The sequence below is a fragment of the Arvicola amphibius genome, chromosome 4, assembly GCF_903992535.2.
Source record: "Arvicola amphibius chromosome 4, mArvAmp1.2, whole genome shotgun sequence".
Lineage (NCBI taxonomy): Eukaryota > Metazoa > Chordata > Mammalia > Rodentia > Cricetidae > Arvicola > Arvicola amphibius.
In genome coordinates, this window is record NC_052050.1 from 90,132,206 (window position 1) to 90,155,097 (window position 22,892).

Genomic DNA, 22,892 nt, shown 5'->3' on the forward strand with positions numbered 1-22,892 from the left:
TTACTGGGTCACTCCGAGCCACTGGCCTCGTGGTGGGCCACCCAGAGGTCCCAGACAATCTGCTGATGACTTTGGTCCCTGATGGTACACGGGTCAGGGGTGGGCTGGGTCAACACGTGGGCCCAGGAGCCATCAGTCTGGGAAGCTGCTGTGTAGGCTGGGACAGACCCCAAATCGATACCGTCTATTGAAGGGGACAGGCCGGCTGGGGTCACCAACCACTACAGCTGGGTGGCAGGGGATTGTTTCTAAACAGACCTTGTCCACAACTCAGCCCCAGTGAGACCAACGTCTCTAGGATCTGGTGTTCATGGTGATCTTACTCTCCCTCCAAAACAACAGGAGGAATTTACAGGCCGGGCTCCAAGAAACATTGGGCAGTTACGGGCAAGGGACATAGGCCCGGGGTCCCAGTTCTGGAGCACCTAACAGCCTCAGAAGGCAAGAAAGGAAGAGGAATAAGGAGGGAGAGAGTGGTGAGTACGTTGATGGGGACACCAACAGATGAACAGATGAAGGTTGGTCACTCCTGGAGTTCCCAGGACCCCCGGATACATAGTTCAAGGATTTCAGGAAACTGGAACTGGCCCCGGAAGGTCTCGGCACGTGCCAAAAAGTAGAGCAGGCGCCAGGGTGGCCACCAGGGGGCCAGCTGACGGTTCTAAGTACCCGTCCCGTCGGTGAGGAGGCATCCGGGTACGGAGCTGGGTTGCTGAGGACTGGCCGAGGAAACTGGACCAGGGCACAGCGCGACGACAACGTGTCCAACAGGGCCAGCAGAAGCCGCGCAGGGATTTCAGGTGGAACTGAGGTTAGGCTGCGCGGTAGTGGCGGGGGAGGGGTGGGGTGGGGGTGTATGTTCTGGCTGCTGCCCCTCCCCCATGGTTCAGACCTGTTCCCCTCCCCCACCAAGGGCCAGCCTGTAAGTTAGGGAGCATCCACATTTCTCTTCCCGTCGGTTTTGCCTGCGTTTGGCCCTTTGTATGAGGCTAGTTCATTGGGTAAATTCGAGATACGCCCCGCCCAGGTCCCCGAGCCTGCCAATTGCAGAAAGTTTCACAGAGTGCTGCTGTTCCAGGGATTGCTACCGTCCTGCGACGTTTCTTAGGATGCTTAGGCCTCAGTAATCTTTGCTCCCAGCACCTGGGCCTTAAGCCCAAGGATACCTCCAGGGCTTGTGCCCGAGAAGGTGCCCTCTGAGCATCCGGACGACCCTTGGGAATCTCGGCTTCCTTTTGTCCACACGGCTCTCCGGCGTGTCCTCGAATGGACGCGCTTATCCCGAAGAGTAGTTTGCAGACGCTCCCTCGAGCCTAGTACGCGTCCCCTTTAAGAGTGCGGCCGTTCAGGGAGCCGCCTGCCTGGACAGGTGCCTCGCGCCCGGGGTCTGTAGGCAGTCGCGGGCAATTAGAGCTCGGCGGCCGAGCGCGGGCGGCGGGAAGCGCGTGGTTGCATAGACGGCGTAGGACACGAGACAGGAGCCACCGTACGTGGAGCAGGCGTGCGGCGGGCAGCCCACCTCAAGCCCCGCCCCGCCCCGCCCCGCCCGCTGGGGTCCTGCGCTCCGGGCTGCGCGCGGCGGGCGCGGAGGGAAGTCCCGAGACAAAGGAGCGCCGCCGCCTCTGCCGCCGCGACGGTCCGGGCCGTGGTCGCCCAGGTGAGCCGCCACCGGCCCGCGCGCGCACTCCGATCCTCGCCCCGCGTCGCCGCCGTTCCCTATAGGCTTCCGGGAGGCGCCGAGCTGAGCCGTCGCGGCCCATCTAGCTCACTGCCTCCTCCCGCCTCCTAGCCTCGGCCCTTGGGGCACTGTGGCCCAGCCGCTGTGCCCCGGGCGAGTGCGGGGTTGGGAACACGGTCCCCTGTCCCCCTACTCCTGGCGGACTGAGTTCCGCTGACCCCACAACAGACGATCTGAGCTTTGCGGTAGCTACCAGACACGTTCTGGGCGGTGCTGGGCCCGTGGTTGGGCGAGCGGGAGTGCAGGAAGGCCGTGGGCACTGGGCCGTGTCGCGGCCTATAAGCACTGGAGTCGCTGCAGAAGGCTTGTTTCATTTCGTCGGTTGCCCAGACGCTGGGCCTGTCCTTTGGGTTTTGTGGGTGTTTTGTACAGATTCTCTGCCCCACTGTCCTTTATTCTTAAGGAACTGTTGCTTTAGTGGGTGAGTTACCTGCCTCCGCAACAGAAAACAGGCATCGAAGGGGAATTTGTTCTGATTCTAAAGATGTTTGGGCTGTGAGTGATGGCAGTCCTGCCTTCCTCTAGCTTTCTCTGCCGCTGGAAACTTAAGAAACAGCCTAGTATCCTTAGTGAAGGATCCTTAGGGCCTGCAGTATGCATTCGGGTGGAAGAGGCTGCTTAGCTTTATCCGAGCCAGCCGTAGTACCTGGTACTCCGTGTTGCCTATAAGTGAGTCGAGGTGGGTGGAGATAAGCAACCTTGCACATGCTCTCTGGCCGGTAAGTAGTTCTGGAATACGTGCTGTCGCCAGACAAATACAGCGGATTACAGGAACCCTGGTGTGCGAAGAAGACCTAGCCTAGTATTCCCTGCCTGCCTCGGGTAGCTGGGGGTTATTTTATCTTTGTCTTAGAAAACTTTCCAGCTCACGAAGTGGCTGTTAACTCGGGAAGGCGAGTTGTACTTAAGGTGGGGGAGGACCAGGTTTCTGCTTAGATCATTACAGATGTGTCCCTAGGGCTCCTTTGCTCGACCCTGGGGCAAGAAGGCCTTTGAAAGCTCTTGGAGAACCATCCCTCACTTCCCTGTAACTCCTTTTGAGGTAGTATCCCAGGTTGACCTTGAACTCTTGGTGGTCTCGTCCCACCCCTGTTCAGCCTCCTTAATACTGAGTGTGCTAGCTTGAGCCACCACGTGCAGCTCCTCAGTTGTTTTCACGCTGGGACACTGGGATAGTCACATTTGGATGCTAGGACAGAGTTCTCTGGGCCTGCCCCTTTCTCCAGAGCAGTGGCTAGGGGTTTGGGAACCTGTTTGAAAGTCCTACCCAGGGGGCTGGAGAGATGGCTCAGTGGTCAAGAGCACTCAGCGTTCTTCCAGAGGTCCTGAGGTCAATTTCCAGCAACCACATGGTGGCTCACAACCACCTGTAATAAAATCTGGTGCCAACTTCCTGGCCTGCAGGGACACATGCAGGCAGAACATTGTATACATAATAAATAAATAAATAAAGACCTACCCAGCCTTGCTTGAGATCTTCTGCCATCTGATTGGCCCGTTGGGGAGGGCAGCTCCTTTACAGCGCCCTCAGTTGGGGAGAGTAGAGTGCTTGTGCTCCTAAGCCTGAGGCAAGTTCCCAGGAGCAGGGCGGGGTGCAGTTAGGCCTGTCCACTGAGGACTAGTTGAAAAGTGGGACACATTGGAAGTGAAGCCCTAGGCTTCCAAGCTCTGCTCCAGCTGTTGACTTCCTCAGTTCTGCCCCCCTCCCCCACATAGATCCAGTGCCCTTCTAGCCAGACAGCTCAGAGCTAGTCCTTCCCTGCCATGTTTCCCATGCCAGTATCACCTGGGTGTTGTGACTCCTCTCTTCCCAACAGTGAGTCCATGTGGGCAGCAACCTGTCCTTCCGTCTTGGATGAGTGCCACCTGGATCTTCTGTTTCCTAAGATGTGAATATTCAGGCAGGTCCTGGAGGGTTGGTAGAGCCTTGATGATCATGCTTGTTTGGGACAGTCTCTACTCCTGTGGCGGGGAGGGACAGTTTGAGTTTGGGCTTGAGCCTTTGTTTTTTGACTTGAGAGGAGTCTTTAGTTTGCACTTTGGACTTTGACTGGAGTTTGTGGCACTTGATGGCTCTGTCACAAGCTTGTCCGGTGGCTTGTGCTTTTTAAAGAGTTTCTTCGTGTTGACTTTGAGAGTATAGGATATTAAGAATACCGATATTGGGTGTTTGTGGTTTTGCTTTTTTGTTTTGAGACAGGGTTTCTCTGTGTGGCCCCGGCTGTCCTGAAGCTCACTCTGTAGACCAGGCTGGCCTCGAACCTGCAGATCCACCTGCAGATCCACCTGCATCTGCCTCCTGAGTGCTAGCTAGATTAAAGGTTTGTTTCACCACCGCTTGTCCTTGCTTTTGTTTTATAGTGACCTCACCCAAGTTCCTGAAAAATGGGCTCCTAGGCAATGCTCCGCCCCTGATGGCAGTCCTAGTCCTTTTCTACTGGTGTATTTGATGAAGTCATCAAGAGAAATCTAGGGCCAGGTGTGGTGGTGCATGCCTGTAATGGCCAACACTCAGGCAAGCCAGTTTGTTAAGGCCAGTCTGGTCTACATAGTGTGTTTCTGGGCCAGCTCTGGCCACATGGTGAGACCCTATCTCAAAAAGGGGTGGGGAAAGAAAAGCTGGCTAGAGACCAGATGTGGTTGATGCCTATAATCCCAATACTAAGGAGCTAGCCAGAAGGATTGTTGTGAGTTTCAGGCTAGCCTGGGCTACAGTGTGAGGCTTTTACCTAAAAAACAAGCCGTCTAGGAACTCAGTGCAGGGCTCTACCAGATTGCTTTGACCCAGTGTGTCTGTTTAGGAGATACCAGAGAACTATGCTCACACAGGTGGAGGTGCATATTTAATCAGCCAACCTGTAGCGGGGGGGGGGGGGGGGGGGATGAGGCCTCTGGGCAGATGTGTGAGCTGTAGAGGGCCCTCCCCCTCCCCCCACTGGATCAAGAATGCAGGGCGGTTCCTAGGGGAATCAGGACAGTGCAGGTAAGATGGGCAGCCTGAGCTAAGTATAAGCTAGCAGGAGCTCTTGGGAGGTCTGGTTGAGATTGTTAGAGGCTGTAGCAAGAGCCTAATCTAGCAAGAATCTTGTTTTTTTTTTTTTTTTTTTTTTTTGGTTTTTCGAGACGGTTTCTCTGTGGCTTTGGAGCCTGTCCTGGAACTAGCTCTTGTAGACCAGGCTGGTCTCGAACTCACAGAGATCCGCCTGCCTCTGCCTCCCGAGTGCTGGGATTAAAGGAAGAATCTTGCTCTTGTCCTGAAAAAATTGAAGGCTGTGCCTGAGAGAGAAGACTACAGGATATCCCAGTGCTTAGAGACCACTTGGAGATGAGAACAGAGGCTGAACTGGTGCTGGTTCTGCTGGGAGATTTTGTCCATGAGCCCAGTGGAGCCCCCCCCCCCCCCATGAGAATGGTGGAAGCCTCAAGTTGGAATCAGATATGGGACTTTTGTCCTGAGAAGCAGCTCAGTGTGAACCACTTTAGAAAGATACCTTTTTATCTGCTAGATCCTTGCTCAAGGGGTCGGCTTGCTTCCACACATCCCAGTGCTCTGTAAGTTTGGAAGTCTCTTGGTCTCATGTGATACTAAAAAGAGGGGAAAAGGAAAAGGGTGAGCAGGTGGCAGCCAGGTTGGAGCCACAGTCAAAGTGGCTGTGGGCCTAGGCGGTCCTTTACCCATGCTGAGTGGAACCTAAAGGCCTTGTCCAGGTGTGCTGATACACCCTGGCAAATGCTTCTGACCTGGGATTTGCACTCCTTTCCCCCAGGGCCACAGGGCAGATCTCTGGGTTGAGCTGACGGGCCTGTGGGCTGCTGTAGTATAGCAGGAGGCAGAGCGGTTAGTCTGGTCTTTTGGGGTAGTTGGCCTATGGAAGTTCAGCCTGCTCTCTGCCCTGTGGTGCAGATTTTTCTCGTCGGTGCTTTCAGGAGTAGTGATTGTGCTTCTGTCGAGAATGATTCTAAGTTGTGGTCCCAGAGCTCCTATATCTGGTGTATCTGGAGGGCAGTACCTTGTTCGTGAACCCTCCTTCCATTCCCAGGCTAGCACTCTGCCTTTGGGGGAGTGGGGTTGTACTGAAGAGAGCCATTGAGTCACATCCTAGCCTTAGTTGAGTGCTTCCGGTGCCTGCTAGGCCCTCCCTGTCCTGAGAGTTTGAGTGTGGAGTGGTGCCTAGTCTTTTCTGAAGATGCTCAGAGCCTGCTGGGGAGGTGACAGCCTTTGTGTAGGCTCTCCTCACTGCCCTCCCAATGGTTGGGGTTTGTAAACCACAGGAGGGACAGCAGTTGTGCCCTGCCTACCTGGGGGTGTTCTGGGAAGCACCCATTGAGGGTTATAATGTCAGCACTTGCTCAAAGGCAGCTTGCTCAGCTGGACTTAGCCTTATTCACCTGCTTCTTGGAAACAGCCTTTTCTGACTGAGATGGGGGTGGGGAGATGGCACGGGTGTGTGTGTACGTGTGTACATGTATGTGCGCGCTTCACCTAACCATCCCTTTGTGCTGTCTGTTCCAGGGACTTTGAATATGTCGGGGATTGCCCTCAGCCGACTTGCCCAGGAAAGGAAAGCTTGGAGGAAGGACCACCCTTTTGTAAGGAGCGTTCTTTTTCTGAGCCACAAGGAGGGGCCTTCTGTTGGATTGTATTCCCTGCTGCTCAGCCTGTAGCCACTGGGTGAGATCCAGGCTTGTTCTCTGAGCTGGTTTGTTTTGTGACTGTTCTTTCTCAGGGCTTTGTGGCTGTCCCAACAAAGAACCCTGATGGCACGATGAACCTGATGAACTGGGAGTGCGCTATCCCTGGAAAGAAGGGGGTAAGGGCTGCCATTGGCTTTGTCCCTAACTGTTTCTAATGAGATTTGAGGGAGCAGAACTACTAGAAGGAACTTGGGTGTACATGTCTCTGACATCTGACCACAGCCAGCCTACCAGGTCACAGTCCTCACCAAGCCAAGGAGTAGCTGTGTGGTAGGGAGGCTTGGACCCTGGCAAATCATTGGATCAGTGAAAACCCTGGGGTGAGGAGCAGGCGAAGATTGCTGGGTACAACGTGGTAAGCCCCAGTGACAGGTGCCCCAGAGAGCACAGGCTGTGTGCATTGGCCTCGGTGTTGCCAGTTTGCTGTCCTTGCCCAGAACTTGTGAAGCATGTGAGAGAGAAGGCATTGTCCAGACGAGGGCCTCCAGGTTCAGCTTCACATCTGAGTGAAATGCAAGTTGGGTTCATCTGTTCAAGGCTCTGTCACAGTATGGGGGTGAGTCCCTGAGAGAGTCAGGGTTGAGCAGTTCTACCATGGTGCTTCCATCACATGAGCTGGGGGTGGGAAAGCTGCTGGGTTGGGGAATAGTACCCTGTCCCTCCCGGGGTAGGTTTCAAGGTGCAGACTTGACTAATACAGGTACAAACTGCTGGGCCCAGCTTTGTTTGCTGAGCTCTTTGGTGTTCTCAGCCACCCAAGAACTGTGGGTCCTGAGCCCTCCAACATCCGGCAGACTTCCTACTTGTTGTGTTCGAGCCAGCTTCTGCCCCCATCCTATCTGAGGAAGACTGTTGTCTAGCTCCCGTAGGCACAAGTAGGCGCCATCTTCGGCCCTAGAGGTACCATGATGGTGTGGGGCTGTTAGAGAGTCGGCCCAACGCACCTGGGTTGGGGAAACTTCTGGTCTTACTTGGCAAGTGAGCTACGCATCTAACCTTAGTTCCCTTCCCACAGACTCCATGGGAAGGAGGATTGTTCAAACTGCGGATGCTTTTCAAAGATGACTATCCGTCCTCACCACCAAAATGTAAGTTCTGCAGAGAGCTTGCAGTCCCCTTCCCAGAGCCACCCTTTGGGAGCCGGATGCTCTGCCCAGCAGGCAGGTGGCAGTGCTGGGATAAAAGCATTTTTGGGTGAGTCGGCTTGGATCACAAGTCCCAGGATAGAAGAGCATGTAATTAGTGTGGTCTTCTAATTCCCAATCAATCAGGAAGGGTACCACATTTCGAGGGAAAGTTGTGAGTTCCGAGTGTGAGCTCCTGGATGATTTGGTGCCCGCAGGTGCCACTGGGGAGTAGGAGAGCAGGAGTCTCAAGGCTTTCCTAGGCTGAGTGAGTGGTTAGCATATGCATTACTTCAAAGCACCAAAGGAGAGAAGAATCTCCTTCATTCCAGTCTGCTGCTGCTGCATTGTTTGTTCCCATTCATGCCTCGCATCCCAATGAGAGACTATCTGTGTGCCCTGAATGATGAGCCTTCAGGTCAGTAGGTCAAAAGTGAAGGCTGGACTGGGTCCAGAAGGCTAGATAAGCTCAGCAGAACTTGCTTGGGGGTGCAGTGCCCACCACCACCATTCTGCCTAGGGTATGACCAGGTCTGAGCTTTCACAGTTGACTTGTAAATAGAGATGTTGCCCGTTGCAGTGACCCCACCAGGAGTACTTAAACATACCTTATTGGGAACCACTGGGTGGGCTCTTACTTTGTTTAAGACACTTTGTGTCTCAGTGTTTTCTGCAATGCTGTTATAAGTAGGATTTGGAGCAGTGGAGGGGTTCGAGACAGGGTTTCTCTGTAGCCTTGATTGTCCTAGAACTGGCTCTGTAGACCTGTCTGTCCTTGAACTCAAAGGTCTACCTGCCTCTTCCTCCCAAGTGCTGCAATTAAAGGCGTGCACCACCACTGCACAGCCAATTAGTGCTTTCATTTAATTGGAGGTGGGTATCTAAGGTTGAAACAGACACAATTGCTTGTCTCATTGCTTTCATGTGGTTCTGGAATCCTAAGCAAATAAAATGAAGTGAGAAGTTTCTCAGCTGACAAGGAAAACCAAGATGCAACTTCTTAAAAGGGAAAAATGAAGAAATGGATTGTAGCACATGGGAGTTTGAAAACTAAGTAATTTTCTGAGAGAGAACTCTGTGTGCTGGAAACCATGGGCATTTCTAAGAAGCCCAGGATACCCTCGTCCTCCTAGCTGATCTGCACATCCCACAGGGTGTCCCACTCCGTCAGGCAGTCTCCAGAGTGCATGTAGAGATGTGCAGAGGGCAGCGGGGCTGGAAGACCCAGTGTGAAGAGATTGTCCGGACCTGTTAACAGGGTAGATCACCACTTACATGGTTAAATGTTGTAGGATTGGTTCAAAGACAGGCAGCCAGACCATGAAGCAGAGTGGATAGTCCAGAAAATCCATACATACCCACTGGATATGGGATGAAATTACCAGGGGTTGCTTGGGAGATGAACCCAGCCTGTGGATTCAGGTCAGCCAAGTGAATGGGGAATGGGGCAGCTTTGGAGAAGGTTCCAGAGGTTTTCTATGATCTTGGGGTGGAAGGTATTCTTCACCAGAGAAGTACAAGAGGTCCTGGATACAGGGATTGGCTATCTGTGTGACCCTGGAGTTAAGACAGTCTTAGATACCAGCTAGTAAGAGAGATGCAGGGGGCAGAGCGTACCTTGCTGATCTCAGGCTTTTCTAGGTTACCAAGAAGGAGTTAAGCAGCCATAAAGTAGCATAGACCTTGGGGAGGAAGGCTAATGGAGCCAAAAACTCAACAGCAGGAACTCTTGGGTACTTGTTGCAGAGTGTAAAGATTGGACATTTCCCTGAAAGATCCCTGCTATGACCACTAAAGCAGACTGCTTGCCACCACTTTCTAGGACTGAGCTGTAGATATGCTTCCTACGTGTTCACAGAGGCCAGGCAGGAATGCCGTGGAAGCCTCATTGGTGATAACCAGAAGTCAGATGGTGCAGGTGTGCAGTAATAGCAGCCTAGGAAATAACTAGGGTAAAAGGAAGCAAGGATGTGGCTTGTAAACCCCCAGACAGCAGAATAGTAGAATCCTTAATGTCCGATCCATGCCTCTCAAAGCAGTTGCTACCAGAGTGAGGCTAAAAGCAAGATGGGGCTGGGAGCTAGTAGGAGATTCAGGTTCGCTGAGATTCAAATGCGAGTCATCATTAGTTGCTGGAAAGTACTTTTTTTTTTTTTTTTTTTTTTTTTTTTGGTTTTTTCGAGACAGGGTTTCTCTGTGGCTTTGGAGCCTGTCCTGGAACTAGCTCTTGTAGACCAGGCTGGTCTCGAACTCACAGAGATCCACCTGCCTCTGCCTCCCGAGTGCTGGGATTAAAGGTGTGCGCCACCACCGCCCGGCTTTGGAAAGTACAATTTAAAGAACAAAAAGACATGTCCTGGATTGGGAAAGATGCCTGCTGGAGAAGGGCTTATATCGAGAACACACTACCCTCTGAGCAGTAAGGGATACAAGATAAGACATGCCTTTAAAGCAGCTTCCAGGAACTAGCATTGGCGCTGTGGTGCAGAACATTAGCCCCTCTTCTAGAGGACCAAGGCTGGATTTTAGCATTCCATGACAGTTCACAACTGGCTATAACTCCTGTCCCAGGGGCTATGACACCCTCCTGACTTCCGTGGGCTTTGCACATACATGCAGGTAAAATACCCACGTGCATTAAAAAAAAAAAAATTGGGTGGAGGTTGAGACAGGGTTTTCTCTGGCTGTCCTGGAACTCCACTGTAGACCAGGCTGGCTTCGATCTCAGAGATTCACCGGCCTCTGCCTGTTGAGTGCTGGGGTTAAAGATGTGTGCCACCTTGTCCTCCTCTGTTTAAAAAAAAAAAAAAAAGGCAACAGCCGGAGATCTGTGGAAATGGGAACCAGTACTGGAGACCCTGACCAGTTGTGAGACAGTTGAGCTAGAGAACCTGATCGGATTAGTTTTAAGACCTAGGCACCCACTACCCTCTCCATTTGCATATTGGTATACCTGGGGCACAAGTCTCATTCAAGTTCTTACAGCATTGCTTGGAGTGGCATTCAGTAACCCCCAGTCACAAGGCACACTGTAAATCTCAGCCCCTCTGGGCAGACCTTGTGTTTTCTATGAACTTTCAACATTAATGCCTGGTGTTCGTTCTCTCTCTCTCTCATCTTCATTTCTTCATTAATTTAGTATTCATTTTTGTGGTGCTTTGGTTTGAACCAGGGCAAAGTATTCCATCACTGAGCTGCAGTCCCGCATTTTTCTGTTATTTAAAGCTCATGGACAATTATAACAGAACTAGCTGGGCAGTGGTGGTGCACGCCTTTAATCCCAGCACTTGGGAGGCAGAAAGAGGTGGAACTCTGAGTTGAGTCCAGCCTGTCTACAGAGCAAGTTTTGGGGAAGCCGGGGTTACACAGAGAAACCCTGTCTCAAAAACAAAAAAAAAAAAATTACTATGTGTATTGTGTGTGCCAGCATGCACATATACAACAGCAAATGTATAGAAGCCAGAGTATAATTCGTATGTGTTTTCTTCTTCCATTATGTGAGTCCCAGGGATAAAACTGAAACCATCAGGCTTGGCAGCTAGTGCCTTTACCCAGTGAACCATGTTGCTGGCTCTAGAACATTACAGTAACTGAAGCTCAGCAGGGTGCACAATTTTTTAAATTCTTATTTATTTTATTTTATGTGTACATTTGTCTATGAGGGTGTCAGATCTCCTGGAACTGGAGTTACAGATGGCTGTGAGCTACCATGCAACGGTTGCTGGGTATTGAACCCAGCTCCTCTGGAAGAGCTGCTGGTGCTCTTAACCACTGAGCCATCTCTCCAGCCCACAGGCTATACTATTTATCTAGTTTGGCCCTCAAAGTTACATTAGCAGTGGCAATATATCCACTAAAAACCTTTCTGTGAGGGCTAGAGGTGCTCAACAGTTAGGAGCACACACAGCTCTTGCACAGGGTTCAAGTTGAGCTTTCAGAATTCACACTGAGTAATTCACAGCCATCTGTAACTCCCGCTCCAGGAGGATCCTCTGGCTTTTGTGGGCACATTCATATGTGTAAGACACACACACACTTAACTCTCACTCTTCTCTGGACCAGAAGGAGCTACTCCCCACATCCCCACAGTGGTGGTGCACACCTTTAATCCCAGCGCTCAAAAAGCAGAGACAGGCAGATCTCAGTGAGTTTGAGGCCAGCCTGGTCTACATAGTGAATTCTAAGACAGTCAAGGCTATACTATACATAGAAACCTTGTCTCAAAAAACTTCAAAACAAAAAAACTCCTGGGAATTGAACCCAGATCCCCTAGAAGCACAGTGTTCTTAACCTTTGAGTATACATTTTTGAAAATAGATAGGAAGTTTGCCTGGGTCAAGGTGAGGCACATCCTAAGTATCAGCTGTGGAGCAGAGCTGAGTGGGGCTCGTGACAGACTTGTCTACTGTAAAGAAACGTGCTGTGTGGTGAAGTGGTCTACACACTGGGGTGTTTACTCTGGCCAGTTCCCTCCAGCCTTAAAGCTTTGTCCCCTCTGACTAGGGACATGGTAGAAGGTCATAGGCTCAACTGTCTCAGCTCCTGGCCATGGTCTCACCTTGGCTGCTCTAGTCTCCTCAAGCAGAGCTGTCTGGTGTGTCCAGGCTTGGCTCGGGAGGAAGAGATGTATTTTCATCCTCCTCTTTCTGGCCTCTCTGCTACTGAGTTTGAGTTTCTTTTAAAGGTGCATCATTGTCAGGAAGGAAGGCAAGGGCAGTGTGGGCTGGGGGACAGCATCTGCCTCCAGAAGTATTCCTTTCTTTCCCTGTTGTCCAGGTAAATTTGAGCCACCACTGTTTCACCCAAACGTGTATCCTTCTGGCACAGTGTGCCTGTCCATCCTGGAGGAAGACAAGGACTGGAGGCCAGCTATCACGATCAAACAGGTATGGATAGGCAGCTGGCCAGCCTGCATGGTCTGCGCTGTTCACAGTGTCCAAGGCCTCTTTTCAACCCCACTAGCCCCATTAGTGTTAACTGGTTATATGTTTCTCCCACAGATCTTATTAGGAATACAAGAACTTCTAAATGAACCAAATATCCAAGACCCAGCTCAAGCAGAGGCCTACACAATTTACTGGTTAGTAGCAACCACCCACTGGCTAACCTTCCTTCCCGGAAGTTCAGACTGGCTGCCTGTAGATAGGAGCTCTGGGGTATTAGACCTCCTCGGGGAGGCTCTGAGGAAGAGGCGCACACTCCCACCTGGTGCAGCACTACACTAGGTGACCATGGAATGTGGTCAGAGAATCGTCAAGGAAATTGTACGTGTATGACAGCGTACATAGCAACAGAACTATGTGTACAAGGAGCTTACCCTGAGCCAGAACAGGGGACCAGAGCGTGCTGTAAGGTAAGAGGAGATGTGGGCGCTGGTGGACACTTCAGTGTCTGTGGTAGGTGTGTAGAGTTGTGGCCTGCTGCATGATGGCACAATCTTCTTGCTAGGACAGTGCTCTTGGCTCTGCATCTGCTGAGGGAGGGTGACATCACGTAAACATTAAGTTAGAATTTGAATGACAGGGCCAGGCGGTGGTGGCGCACGCCTTTAATCCCAGCACTCGGGAGGCAGAGGCAGGCAGATCTCTGAGTTCGAGGCCAGCCTGGTCTACAAGAGCTAGCTCCAGGACAGGCTCTAGAAACTACAGGGAAACCCTGTCTCGAAAAACCAAAAAAAAAAAAAAAAAAAAAAAAGAATTTGAATGACAGTTGAACCGGTGCTGTAGGCAGCAAGGAAAACCCTGAAAATAGAGGTTCCATGTTTTGGTGTCCTGGACTTCTATCCCCACCCCACCCCCTCATCCTCTGGGCTGATGTATGTGGCCATAATGAAGCTAGGTTGGGAGTCTGATGACTTCCAGGGAGGTAAAAAAGAATTCTCTGTCTCTGAATTAGAATGACACCAAAATGAGAGCTGAGAGAACACGCTGTGTATGCTTTATCTTCGCTGTCTGCAAGGATCCCCCTGATCTAGGCAAGCACTGAAGTGATTCTGGCTGAGACTCCCGAGACTGGTCCATTGCAGGGACCTTGAACCTGCTGCTCTCCCTGTGTCTTAAGCACCAACCCTCTACTCCTCCCAATGGGAGTAGAGTCCTAGGCACCTCTATTTTAGCCTTTGACCCTGATGAGATCCATCTCCCCACTGGATCTGCTCTCCCAAGAACTAAGCAGGAAGAGGGAGGAATGATATGCACTGTATCTTCAGGGGAGAGACCAGAGGAAAGTGGGGCACTTGCCCGGCCTTGGTTCTTGTGTACTGCCACCTTTGGTGACCAAGGCAGGCCTGCCTAGATTGTCACTAGAACCTTGGGAATGCAGCTTACACTTGGTGCATTGCCTGCTCTGCACTGACCCTTGTGTGGGATGCTGTTACTGGCCTTTGTGCCTCATGAAGCAGGTATGCTCCAGCCAGACCCTTGAAGCCTCTCACTGGGCTGGTGCTTAGCACTGTGCTCTGCCTTGGACCTGGCTCTGTTCACAGCTGGCCTGAGGGTTTGGCTCTCACCTAGGTAACATGGGCTGTTCTTCCAGCATTTACTTCAGTTTTCAATAGCGGGCTTACTTTCTGCTGCATCCAGACCTCTCACTGGCTTGCTTTGTGTGCTTGTTTTCACATATATGTAGAAGCTTCATGTCCCTCTTTCCTGAGTGACTGTTGCCTTGCTGTCATTTTCTAGTGTCCTTGTTTAGTGAATAGCGGTGCTGCTGGATGAGCACTGGGCTGCTGTCCCCATGGTAGCAACAGCCCCCTCCTGGGACTAGCGTGTGCTACTAAGTATTATGTCCTCCCTGCTAGGATTTTGGTACTGGGCCTTTTTGGGGTGACCTTGGCACAAGAACCTGTCATTTGTACCTTGGCTATCCTGTCTAGGTTTTGAGAGTGTCTGTAAACACTGAGGCTGGGCAGCTTGGGCTCAGGCTTGCTCTAGAGGCACTTAGCTATTGCAGTTCATGCAGATGTCTTGTTCCCATGGTCACGTTGTTCCTTATGTCAATTTTCTGTTCCTACACACTGCAGGCCAGCTTAGGTCTGAAGTCTCAGCAGTGGGTACGTGCCTTCCATATTGAAAGCCCATAGATGTTCTTACTGAGCAAAACCTAGTGCCGATGGGGCTGTTCTCCACTTGATAGCCCTGCCTCATGCTTGCTTGTTATAGCTGATTAAGACCGGTTTTGCGGGCTGGTGAGGTGGTTCAGTGGTTAAGAACACTGGCTGCTCTTCCAGAAACCCTGAGTTCAATTCCCAGCAACCACATGGTGGCTCACAGCTATCTATAATGAGATCTGGTGCCCTCTTCTGGCCTACAGGCAAACATGCAGATAGAACAAAGCTTTAAAAAAGAAAAAAAAACAGTCTTGCTAAAACTTGCTAGGTGGAGATGCACACTTGGTTCCTGGCTGTACTGGGAGACTGAGGTGAGAAGGTCACTTTAGCCAAGATTTCTAGGCTGTGATGTGCTGAGTTCACCATGGTTCTGGTTTCCCGGTAGTGGAACTGGAAGACTGCGCTTAGAAGTCAGTGGTGGGAGTGTGGTGACACTGCAGGAAGCCAGGGCCACTTTGTCTTCTAGGTGGTAGTCTCTGTTCTGTCCCTAGGGGTTGAGGTGGCCACAGAACTTCTTAATGGAGGTTGCTGCCCCTCCCGTCACAGTGGCCACCAGGTACAACCACTTTACCGCCCTGCCCCTGAGTGGGTCATGTTATCACCCTGTCTAACTGTGTTTTCTCTCTTGACCTCCTCAGCCAAAACAGAGTGGAATATGAGAAAAGGGTTCGAGCACAAGCGAAGAAGTTTGCCCCCTCATAAGCAGCGGCCCTGTGGCTCCATGACGAGGAAGGGATTGGCTTGGCAAGAACTTGTTTACACCTTTTGCAGATCTAAGTCGCTGCGTACAGTTACTAGTCGCCTGGGAAGGTTGAGCGGGCGCCATTTTCCATTTCCGCCACTGGCATATACAGTCTCAATTCGCTGAATTGCCCCAGTTTTTCATACAGGGTCTCTTCCTTCAGTCTTTTGTATTTTTGATTGTTATGTAAAACTTGCTTTTATTTTAATATTGATGTCAGTATTTCAACTGCTGTAAAATGATAAACTTTTGTACTTGGTAAGCCCCTAGGAGCTAGTTTCTTCGCGCTCGGATGCAGGCATGCTTCCCACTGTTCAGAGCTCTGGCCTCCAGCTGGCTGTATGACAGAACCACGCTGTCCCTCCCTCCCCACCCTCGACCTCCTCAGAAACCTGGGCTGTTGCTTATGAGCCTCAGATCCAAAGTTGGCCAGCGTCTCCATTCTGCACCACTTCCTTTGTGTTTATATGGCGTTTTGTCTGTGTTGCTGTTTAGAGTAAATAAACTGTTTATATAAAGGTTTTTGTTGCATTATCATCATTAAAATGTGAGGAGGTACTTCAGTATGCCTGGCCCTCCTTATGTGGCTGCAGCCCTTGCTGGTCACCAAGGCTGAGCCCCAGGACCAGCACCTAGTTCTCCCAGCTTCTGCTAGAGTTGTGCCCAGGCCACAAGCAACTCCATCTTCATCTGGTTCTTTGTAAATAGGACTGTGTACAGAGGTGTGTTCTGTTCTCCCCACCTGGGTCTTTGGGCCTTAAGGTACCAGGCGGCGTGAGACCCTCAAGAAGTTGGAATCTGCACACAGCCTTCGTAAACCCAGCAGGGTGAAAGACTGGCTGATCCAGACCAAGGCTGTGGCCAAGTGAGGGCCAAGGACACAGTGGTCTGCATTGATCTCCCTGCCTGCCAGTTGTACTGTGAGCCCCACTGGGCGCTGGTAGCTGGCTTCAGGCCTTTTGATGTCCTGCCCTTGCACCCTGGAGGAGGCAACCCCACCACCGGCTCTGGCAAACAGCAGGTCCTTGTCTAGAGCACCTGAGCGCATGACTCCTGCACCTTCTGGCCAGCATTCAGTCCCACCCTGCAACCCAGGGGACCAGACCGGTTGTGGCCTCAGCACAGGATGACCTCAGGGACCACTGTCCACATACTGTGTTGGACCTGGTCTAGGGAGAAACTTACCTATCAATGGCCTATAGCCCATGCCTGGGCCAGGCTGGATCTGTGATCTTGGGGCTTACAGAGCACAGGGAGGTGCAGTGGACACAGCCAGTGATCACAGTCTCCATCAGACTTGTTCCTGAGACCCCCTGGAAGACCTTTGGCATGGGAACCAGTCACCAGTGGCTCAAGTTCAGGGACCAAGCAAGGGAGGGCTGGGCCCATGCCCAGGTCTGCAGCCAGGAGCCTTCACTCTGAAGTTGGAGGGACTTGTTCTCCCACAGCTGGTGGTGCCCGCACGGACTGGGTTACCAGCGCCTTGTGGGTATGTTTAGCCACCAGGACAGTCTGGAACTGAGTTTGGATGGACAGTTGCAGTTGGTGGCACAGGGCCTCACCTGGGGAGTTCAGACTGATGTGTGTGTGTGGCCTGCTCTCCCAGAATGTCTTATTTTGTAACAACTGACTACATTTAGTAATAGGTACACATGTATATGGTTAATATATGGAAATTCAATATATTTTATAGTTAAAGTATTCTAAAGTAACTAATGTTTCTAGCAAGCTGTAGTGACTCCAGCTATGGAATGTTTCTTTGTCCCACAGTACTTGGCTTACCAGAGATGTGAATTTTGTGACATGAGAACATGGGTCTATGACCATCCTGTGTTCAGATGGTGGGGAGGAGGGTATCCCAGCATGAGGCCTCATTGGTAAGGAATTGTGGGCAACAGATTAACCACTGTATCTACAAATCTCCAATTAAAACATTTCCACAAACGGCAGCCCTTAGGTTGTGTCTGTGGCTTCCTCGTGCCTGCCTCTAATCTCTGCTAGTCCTAGTGGGGTTCTCTTGCGCCCATTACCAGTCTGTACCTGTTAAACATCCACATCTCACTAGCATCCCCTCCCCCCCCAAGCCTGCTGAAGTAAGGTGTGCACATTCCCTGGGTGGTTCTGTTGGTGAGGGAAGTTTTATTAACAGGTATTGAAGTGAGTGCTCTTTGAGGCGCTGATGGAGGTGGGGACTGTGGCTGAAGAAAGATCAACTTTGTGAGATTTGTGAAAACAATTGTTTCCTCCTGGGCTCGCCATGATTTCAGAAATCCTTCAAATTAGCCATGGTTGAGGCTTAGGGCCTGAGATACTAACTTTGTGCCAGAACTGATGCTAAGAGCTCCTTGTGGACCAACTCAGTGACCCCCTCCTAGCAGCCCTATGAAACGAGTAATAGTCGTGTCCCCACTAGACAGACAGGGAAACTGAGGCACAGAAAGCTGGTGCATTTAGCAAGCATCTAAGCCGAAACATGAGGCAAGGCAGCCAGAGTGTCTGCTCTCCTGTGCTACCCCATGTTCTCCCTTGTAGCAAGTGTTTAGTGCCTGCTAGACACAGCCAGCCTTCAGCCAGGGCGCCTCACACACTTGCTACTCTGCTTTTTCCTTTGTTTGCTTTTTGAGGCCAGGTTTCTCTGTAGCTTTGGAACCTGTCCTGGCACTCACTCTGTAGCCCAGGCTGGCCTGAACTCAGAGATCTGCGTGCCTCTGCCTCCCACATACTGGGACCACCCAGCTTGCTATTCTGCTTCTAATGGTACAAAACACTCAGGACTTTTCAGCCTGTTGCTCTTATCAGGTGGGAGCTTCCAAACACCCTTCTGGAGCCATTGCCTAGTTTCATTGTCCTAAGGGCCACCCAGTCTAGTCCCTGTTGAGCTGTTCTATAGCTGCCTGGAACTCAGTCTCCAAAGGATCTAATAATGCCTTCTTTTGGCCTTCATAAGCACCACACAAACAACACAGTTTAAAAAGCTCACCACCACCACCACCACCACCCCCCGTTTTTCAAGACAGGGTTTCTCTGTGGTTTTGGAGCCTGTCCTGGAACTCACTCTGTAGACCAGGCTGGAACTCACAGAGATCCGCCTGTCTCTGCCTCCCAAGTGCTGGGATTAAAGGCATGTGCCGCCATCACCACCCAACAAAAATCTTTAAATAAATAAAGTCTTTACAGGGTTCCAGGAATGCTAGTGTCTGGACTGGCTCTGCTCGCCAGGTTCCCGAGCAGCTTGGGTCTTGTGCTCTGTCCATAGTGTTCATCATGGTCTTTGTCTCAGGGTTTCTATTGGCTGTGATGAAACACCATGACCAAAAAACAAGTTGGGGAGGAAAGGGTTTATTGGGCTTACACCTCCACATCGCTCTTCATCAAAGGAAGTCAGGACAAGAACCTGAAGGCAGGAGCTGCTGCAGAGGCCTTGGAGGGGTGCAGCTTACTGGCTTAGTCCCCATTGCGTCTTCAGCCTGCTTTCTTAGAGAACTCAGAATCACCTGCCCAGGGATGGGACCACCCACAGTCAGGTGGGCCCTTCTCTTTCCATCCCCAATTAAGAAAATGCCCTAGAGGTTTGCCTGCAGCCCAATCTTATGAAGGCAGGGTCTTTTCTTTTTTTCTCATCTGTATTTACCTTTTAAAGCAGAATGGGATTGGGCACTGTATTTCCGCTCACAAGCCTTGCTGAGTTACCAGACCTAGGGAAGCTTAGGATTTTGTTCTTGGTACTTTGGGGAAAAAGCCACATGGGGAATTCCTGTTGTTTTAGCTTGTGTACTTACTTCTAAGACGAGTACATGCAGAACTATAGGGGATGAAAAGTTTTAAGATGAAACTTAAGCCATCTTATTTTTTTTTCCTTTTAAACATGAAGCTGTATCTCAGAACACTTCCAAGTGAAACTATTTGGTCTAATAAGGAATCCAGCTCGACAGCTAAACACTTCAGACCACAACGTTAATAGGTTACAGTACGTCTTACAACAAACGTCCTGCCGACCTATTGAATCAAACCTATGGTATCACAGTTTCACACAAGTAGAAAGAAATTTTGTCTTCCCCTTAGTTTTCATGCCACACAGATGTTTTAAATGTTAACAAAAATAAACAAAAATCCTGGGAAATATATTATCAGAAGGAATGAAAGCATCAAACATATAGTTCTGGTTAAGCTTAGTCTACTTCTTCCGTGTGTGTGATGTGTCGTCATCTCCCCCAGGGGTGGCATTTCTTCAGTCACAGCAGCACTGGTATCATCCACAGTAGGATCATCTTCATCAATAACCAGACCAAGCTTGATGACCCTGTAGACCCTGTTAGCATGAGTCTGGGGAATCTTCCAGACTGAAGCCAGAAGACCAGATCCTTCACAGCTTTGTCGTTCTTGTCGACCTCTGCCTTTTGCCGGAGGGTTTCGATAATGGAGTGATCAGGGTTTATTTCCTGGTGCTTCTTTGCGACCATGTAACCCATCGTTGAGTTGTCTCTGAGGGCTTGAGCTTTCATGATTCTTTCCATGTTTGCTGTCTACCCATATGTGCTTGTGAACTCAGCATGGGGATGTCACCAATCGGTTTGATACAACCACCTTCTCAACCTTTTTCTCCAAAATATCTTTCATAATTTTTCAGAGGTTTTCAGATTTTCTCTTTTTTTCTTCCTGCTTCTTTTTCTCCTCTTCATCTTCTGGAAGCTCCTGTCCTTCTTTGGTAACTGACACCAAGGTCTTGCCTTCAAATTCCTTTAGTTGTTGCACACAATATTCATCAATGGGCTCAGTCATATAGATTACTTCTAAGCCATGCTTTTGGAGGTGTTCCACAAAGGCCGAATTAGCAGCTTGGTCCTTGGTCTCACCTGTAATAAAGTAGATGTGCTTCTGGTTTTCCTTCATTCAGGTGCAATAATCTTTGAGAGAAACCATCTCATCTCCAGAGCAGATGTAGTATCGCAGCAGCTCTGAAAGCTTCTTCTGATTTTGAGAGTCTTCATGAATTCCAAACTTTATACTTTTTGAGAACTGCTCACAAAACTTTGTGTAGTTCCCTTTATCTTCTGCCAACTCAGTGGATAGTTCTAAGCATTTCTTGACCAAATTCTTTCTGATAACTTTCAAAACTTTGCTTTGCTGCAACATTTCACGGGAGATATTTAGAGGAAGATCCTCAGACTCCGCCACTCCTCTGATGAAATTCAGACACTCAGGGGTTAACTCCTCACAGTTATCCATGATGAAAACTCTGCGCACATACAACTTGATGTTCTTTTTCTTTCTGTTTTCAAACAGATCAAAAGGAGCATGTCTTGGGACAAAAAGGAGGGCCCAGAATTCCAATTGTCCTTCAACAGAAAAATGCTTTACTGCCAAATGTTCTTCCCAGTCGTTGGTTAAGCTCTTGTAGAACTCTCCATATTCGTCATTAGTAATGTCATCAGGATTTCTGGTCCAAATAGACTTTGTTTTGCTGAGATCTTTCTGATTGATGCACTTTTCCTTTATCTTCTTGTCACCGTCCTTCCCTTCTTCCTCTTCTTCATCGGAACCGACACCTTCTGTTGCAGACTTGTCGTCAGACTCCTTTTCTTCTTTTTCCTTCTCTTCCTCTTTATCTTCTTTTTCTTCAGCTTCATCATCACTGACTTCCTTATCACGTTCCTTCTCCATGAAGAGAGTAATGGGATAGCCAATAAACTGAGAATGTTTCTTCACGATCTCTTTCATTCTCCTTTCCTCCAAGCACTCGGTTTGGTCTTCTTTCAGGTTGCAGGACCCATTGGCTTGCCTGTGTCAGTCCTCACTGTGAACGATCCCCCTGCTGTGGATTCCCAGGTGTAGTGCTCATCGTCATTATGTTTGGTGATCACAGCCACTTTCTCAGCGATCAAATACGCAGAGTAAAAACCAACACCAGGGGCTGGAGAGATGGCTCAGAGGTTAAGAGCACTGACTGTTCTTCCAGAGGTCCTGAGTTCAATTCCCAGCAACCACATGGTGGCTCACAGCCATCTATAATGAGATCTGGTGCCCTCTTCTAGCATGCAAGCATACATGGAAGGAATGTTGTATACATAATAAGTAAATAAATAAAATATTTAAAAAAACCAACACCAAACTGATCAATCATAGAAATATCTGCACCAGCTTGCAAAGCCTCCATGAAGGCTTCGGTGCCAGACTTGATCACTTGGTGATCAAGTCAGCCTTGGTCATTCCAATTCCAGTATCCACAATGGTGAGGGTTCGATCTTGTTTGTTGGGAATAAGATTAATGTGCAGCTCCTTCCCAGAGTCTAGTTTGCTAGGGTCTGTCAGACTCTCATATCTGATCTTGTCCAGAGCATCTGATGAATTTGAAATGAACTCCCTCAGAAAGATCTCTTTGTTCGAATAGAATGTGCTGGTGATCAAGGACATCAACTGGGCAATTACTGCCTGAAAGGCAAAAGTCTCAACCTCTTCCTCCTCCATTGGTTGGTCCTAGGTCTGGGTTTCCTCCGGCATCTTTGCTGAGTGACCACTCACGAAGCGTGACTAGCTGCACCACGACACTGAAGCAACTCCTTTTTCTTTTTCTACTTTTTTTTTTTGTTTTTGGAGAGGGGGTGGTTTTGAGACAGAGTTTCACTGTTTAGTCCTGGCTGTCCTAAAACTCACTCTAAAGACCAGGCTGGTCTCAAACTCACAGAGATCTGTCTGCCTCTGCCTCCTGAGTGCTAAAATTAAAGGTGTGCACTGACACTACCTGGCCTTGGAGGTTAATTGAGGTTCCCTCCCCTTAGATGACTTTAGCTTGTGTCAAATTAACAAAACTATCCCTGCATCTATCAAGCCAGCTAGAAAACCTAGCCACTGATGCCCCCAACAATGACGGTTTGGAGCTTATTGCTCCCCTGGCCTTCCTGGACCCACAGACCAAAGAAGAAGCCCAAGAACCACTAGATAACCCAGCAGACAAAGTATCCAAAGACATCTCGATCTGTATACCATTTTGAGGTTGGCATGTCCCTGTAGGAACTGACTTGAACCAGTTCCAGAAGGGAGGGCTCAAGAAGTGTGCTTGGGCACCTGTCCCACCTGACCCCAACACTGAGTTGGGGATGGGGTCATTTGGTAACTCTTTTTTTTTTTTTTTTTTTTTTTTTTTTTTTTTTTTTTTTTTGGTTTTTCGAGACAGGGTTTCTCTGTGGCTTTGGAGCCTGTCCTGGAACTAGCTCTTGTAGACCAGGCTGGTCTCGAACTCACAGAGATCCACCTGCCTCTGCCTCCCAAGTGCTGGGATTAAAGGCGTGCGCCACCACCGCCCGGCATTTGGTAACTCTTGAGACTCTTAGAGGCTTCCAGATATTGTTAATGCCTTCGAGGAGTTATTGGACCTGGTGGAGGTGGGGGGGCCTGACTTGGGGCCATTGTGTGTCCCTGGCCTGGAGGCCACACCTGAACTCTAGAAGGATAAAAGGGGCAAACAACAAAAATGTAGGAGAAACAGGT

At 50.0% G+C, this 22,892-nt stretch overlaps 1 protein-coding gene and 1 pseudogene across 3 annotated transcripts; one reads left to right on the forward strand and one right to left on the reverse strand.

The window, feature by feature from the left end:
- Nucleotides 1–650: 650 nt before the first annotated feature.
- Nucleotides 651–15,929, forward strand: Ube2i (ubiquitin conjugating enzyme E2 I). Of its 3 annotated transcripts, none has more exons than XM_038325939.1 (7): nucleotides 651–800; nucleotides 6,252–6,328; nucleotides 6,466–6,549; nucleotides 7,449–7,521; nucleotides 12,334–12,443; nucleotides 12,558–12,637; nucleotides 15,304–15,929. In XM_038325939.1, the coding sequence occupies exons 2-7, from the start codon at nucleotides 6,263–6,265 to the stop codon at nucleotides 15,365–15,367; spliced, it is 477 nt and encodes a 158-aa protein (XP_038181867.1). In that variant the 5' UTR covers nucleotides 651–800; nucleotides 6,252–6,262; the 3' UTR covers nucleotides 15,368–15,929. The 3 variants fall into 3 exon arrangements, with proteins under 3 accessions (XP_038181867.1, XP_038181865.1, XP_038181866.1); XM_038325937.1 differs by having other exon boundaries at nucleotides 655–811; XM_038325938.1 differs by lacking the exon at nucleotides 651–800 and adding an exon at nucleotides 1,530–1,657.
- Nucleotides 15,930–19,581: 3,652 nt separating this feature from the next.
- LOC119811533 lies at nucleotides 19,582–21,905 on the reverse strand (annotated as a pseudogene).
- Nucleotides 21,906–22,892: the final 987 nt, after the last annotated feature.

Excerpts from the sequence above, each read along its gene's own strand:
- Ube2i (XM_038325939.1), top strand. The coding sequence starts at position 6,263 with ATGTCGGGGATTGCCCTCAGCCGACTTGCCCAGGAAAGGAAAGCTTGG. Across the intron at positions 6,329-6,465 it reads GGAGGAAGGACCACCCTTTT|GGCTTTGTGGCTGTCCCAAC; the intron begins GTAAGGAGCGTT and ends GTTCTTTCTCAG. Across the intron at positions 12,638-15,303 it reads GAGGCCTACACAATTTACTG|CCAAAACAGAGTGGAATATG; the intron begins GTTAGTAGCAAC and ends TGACCTCCTCAG.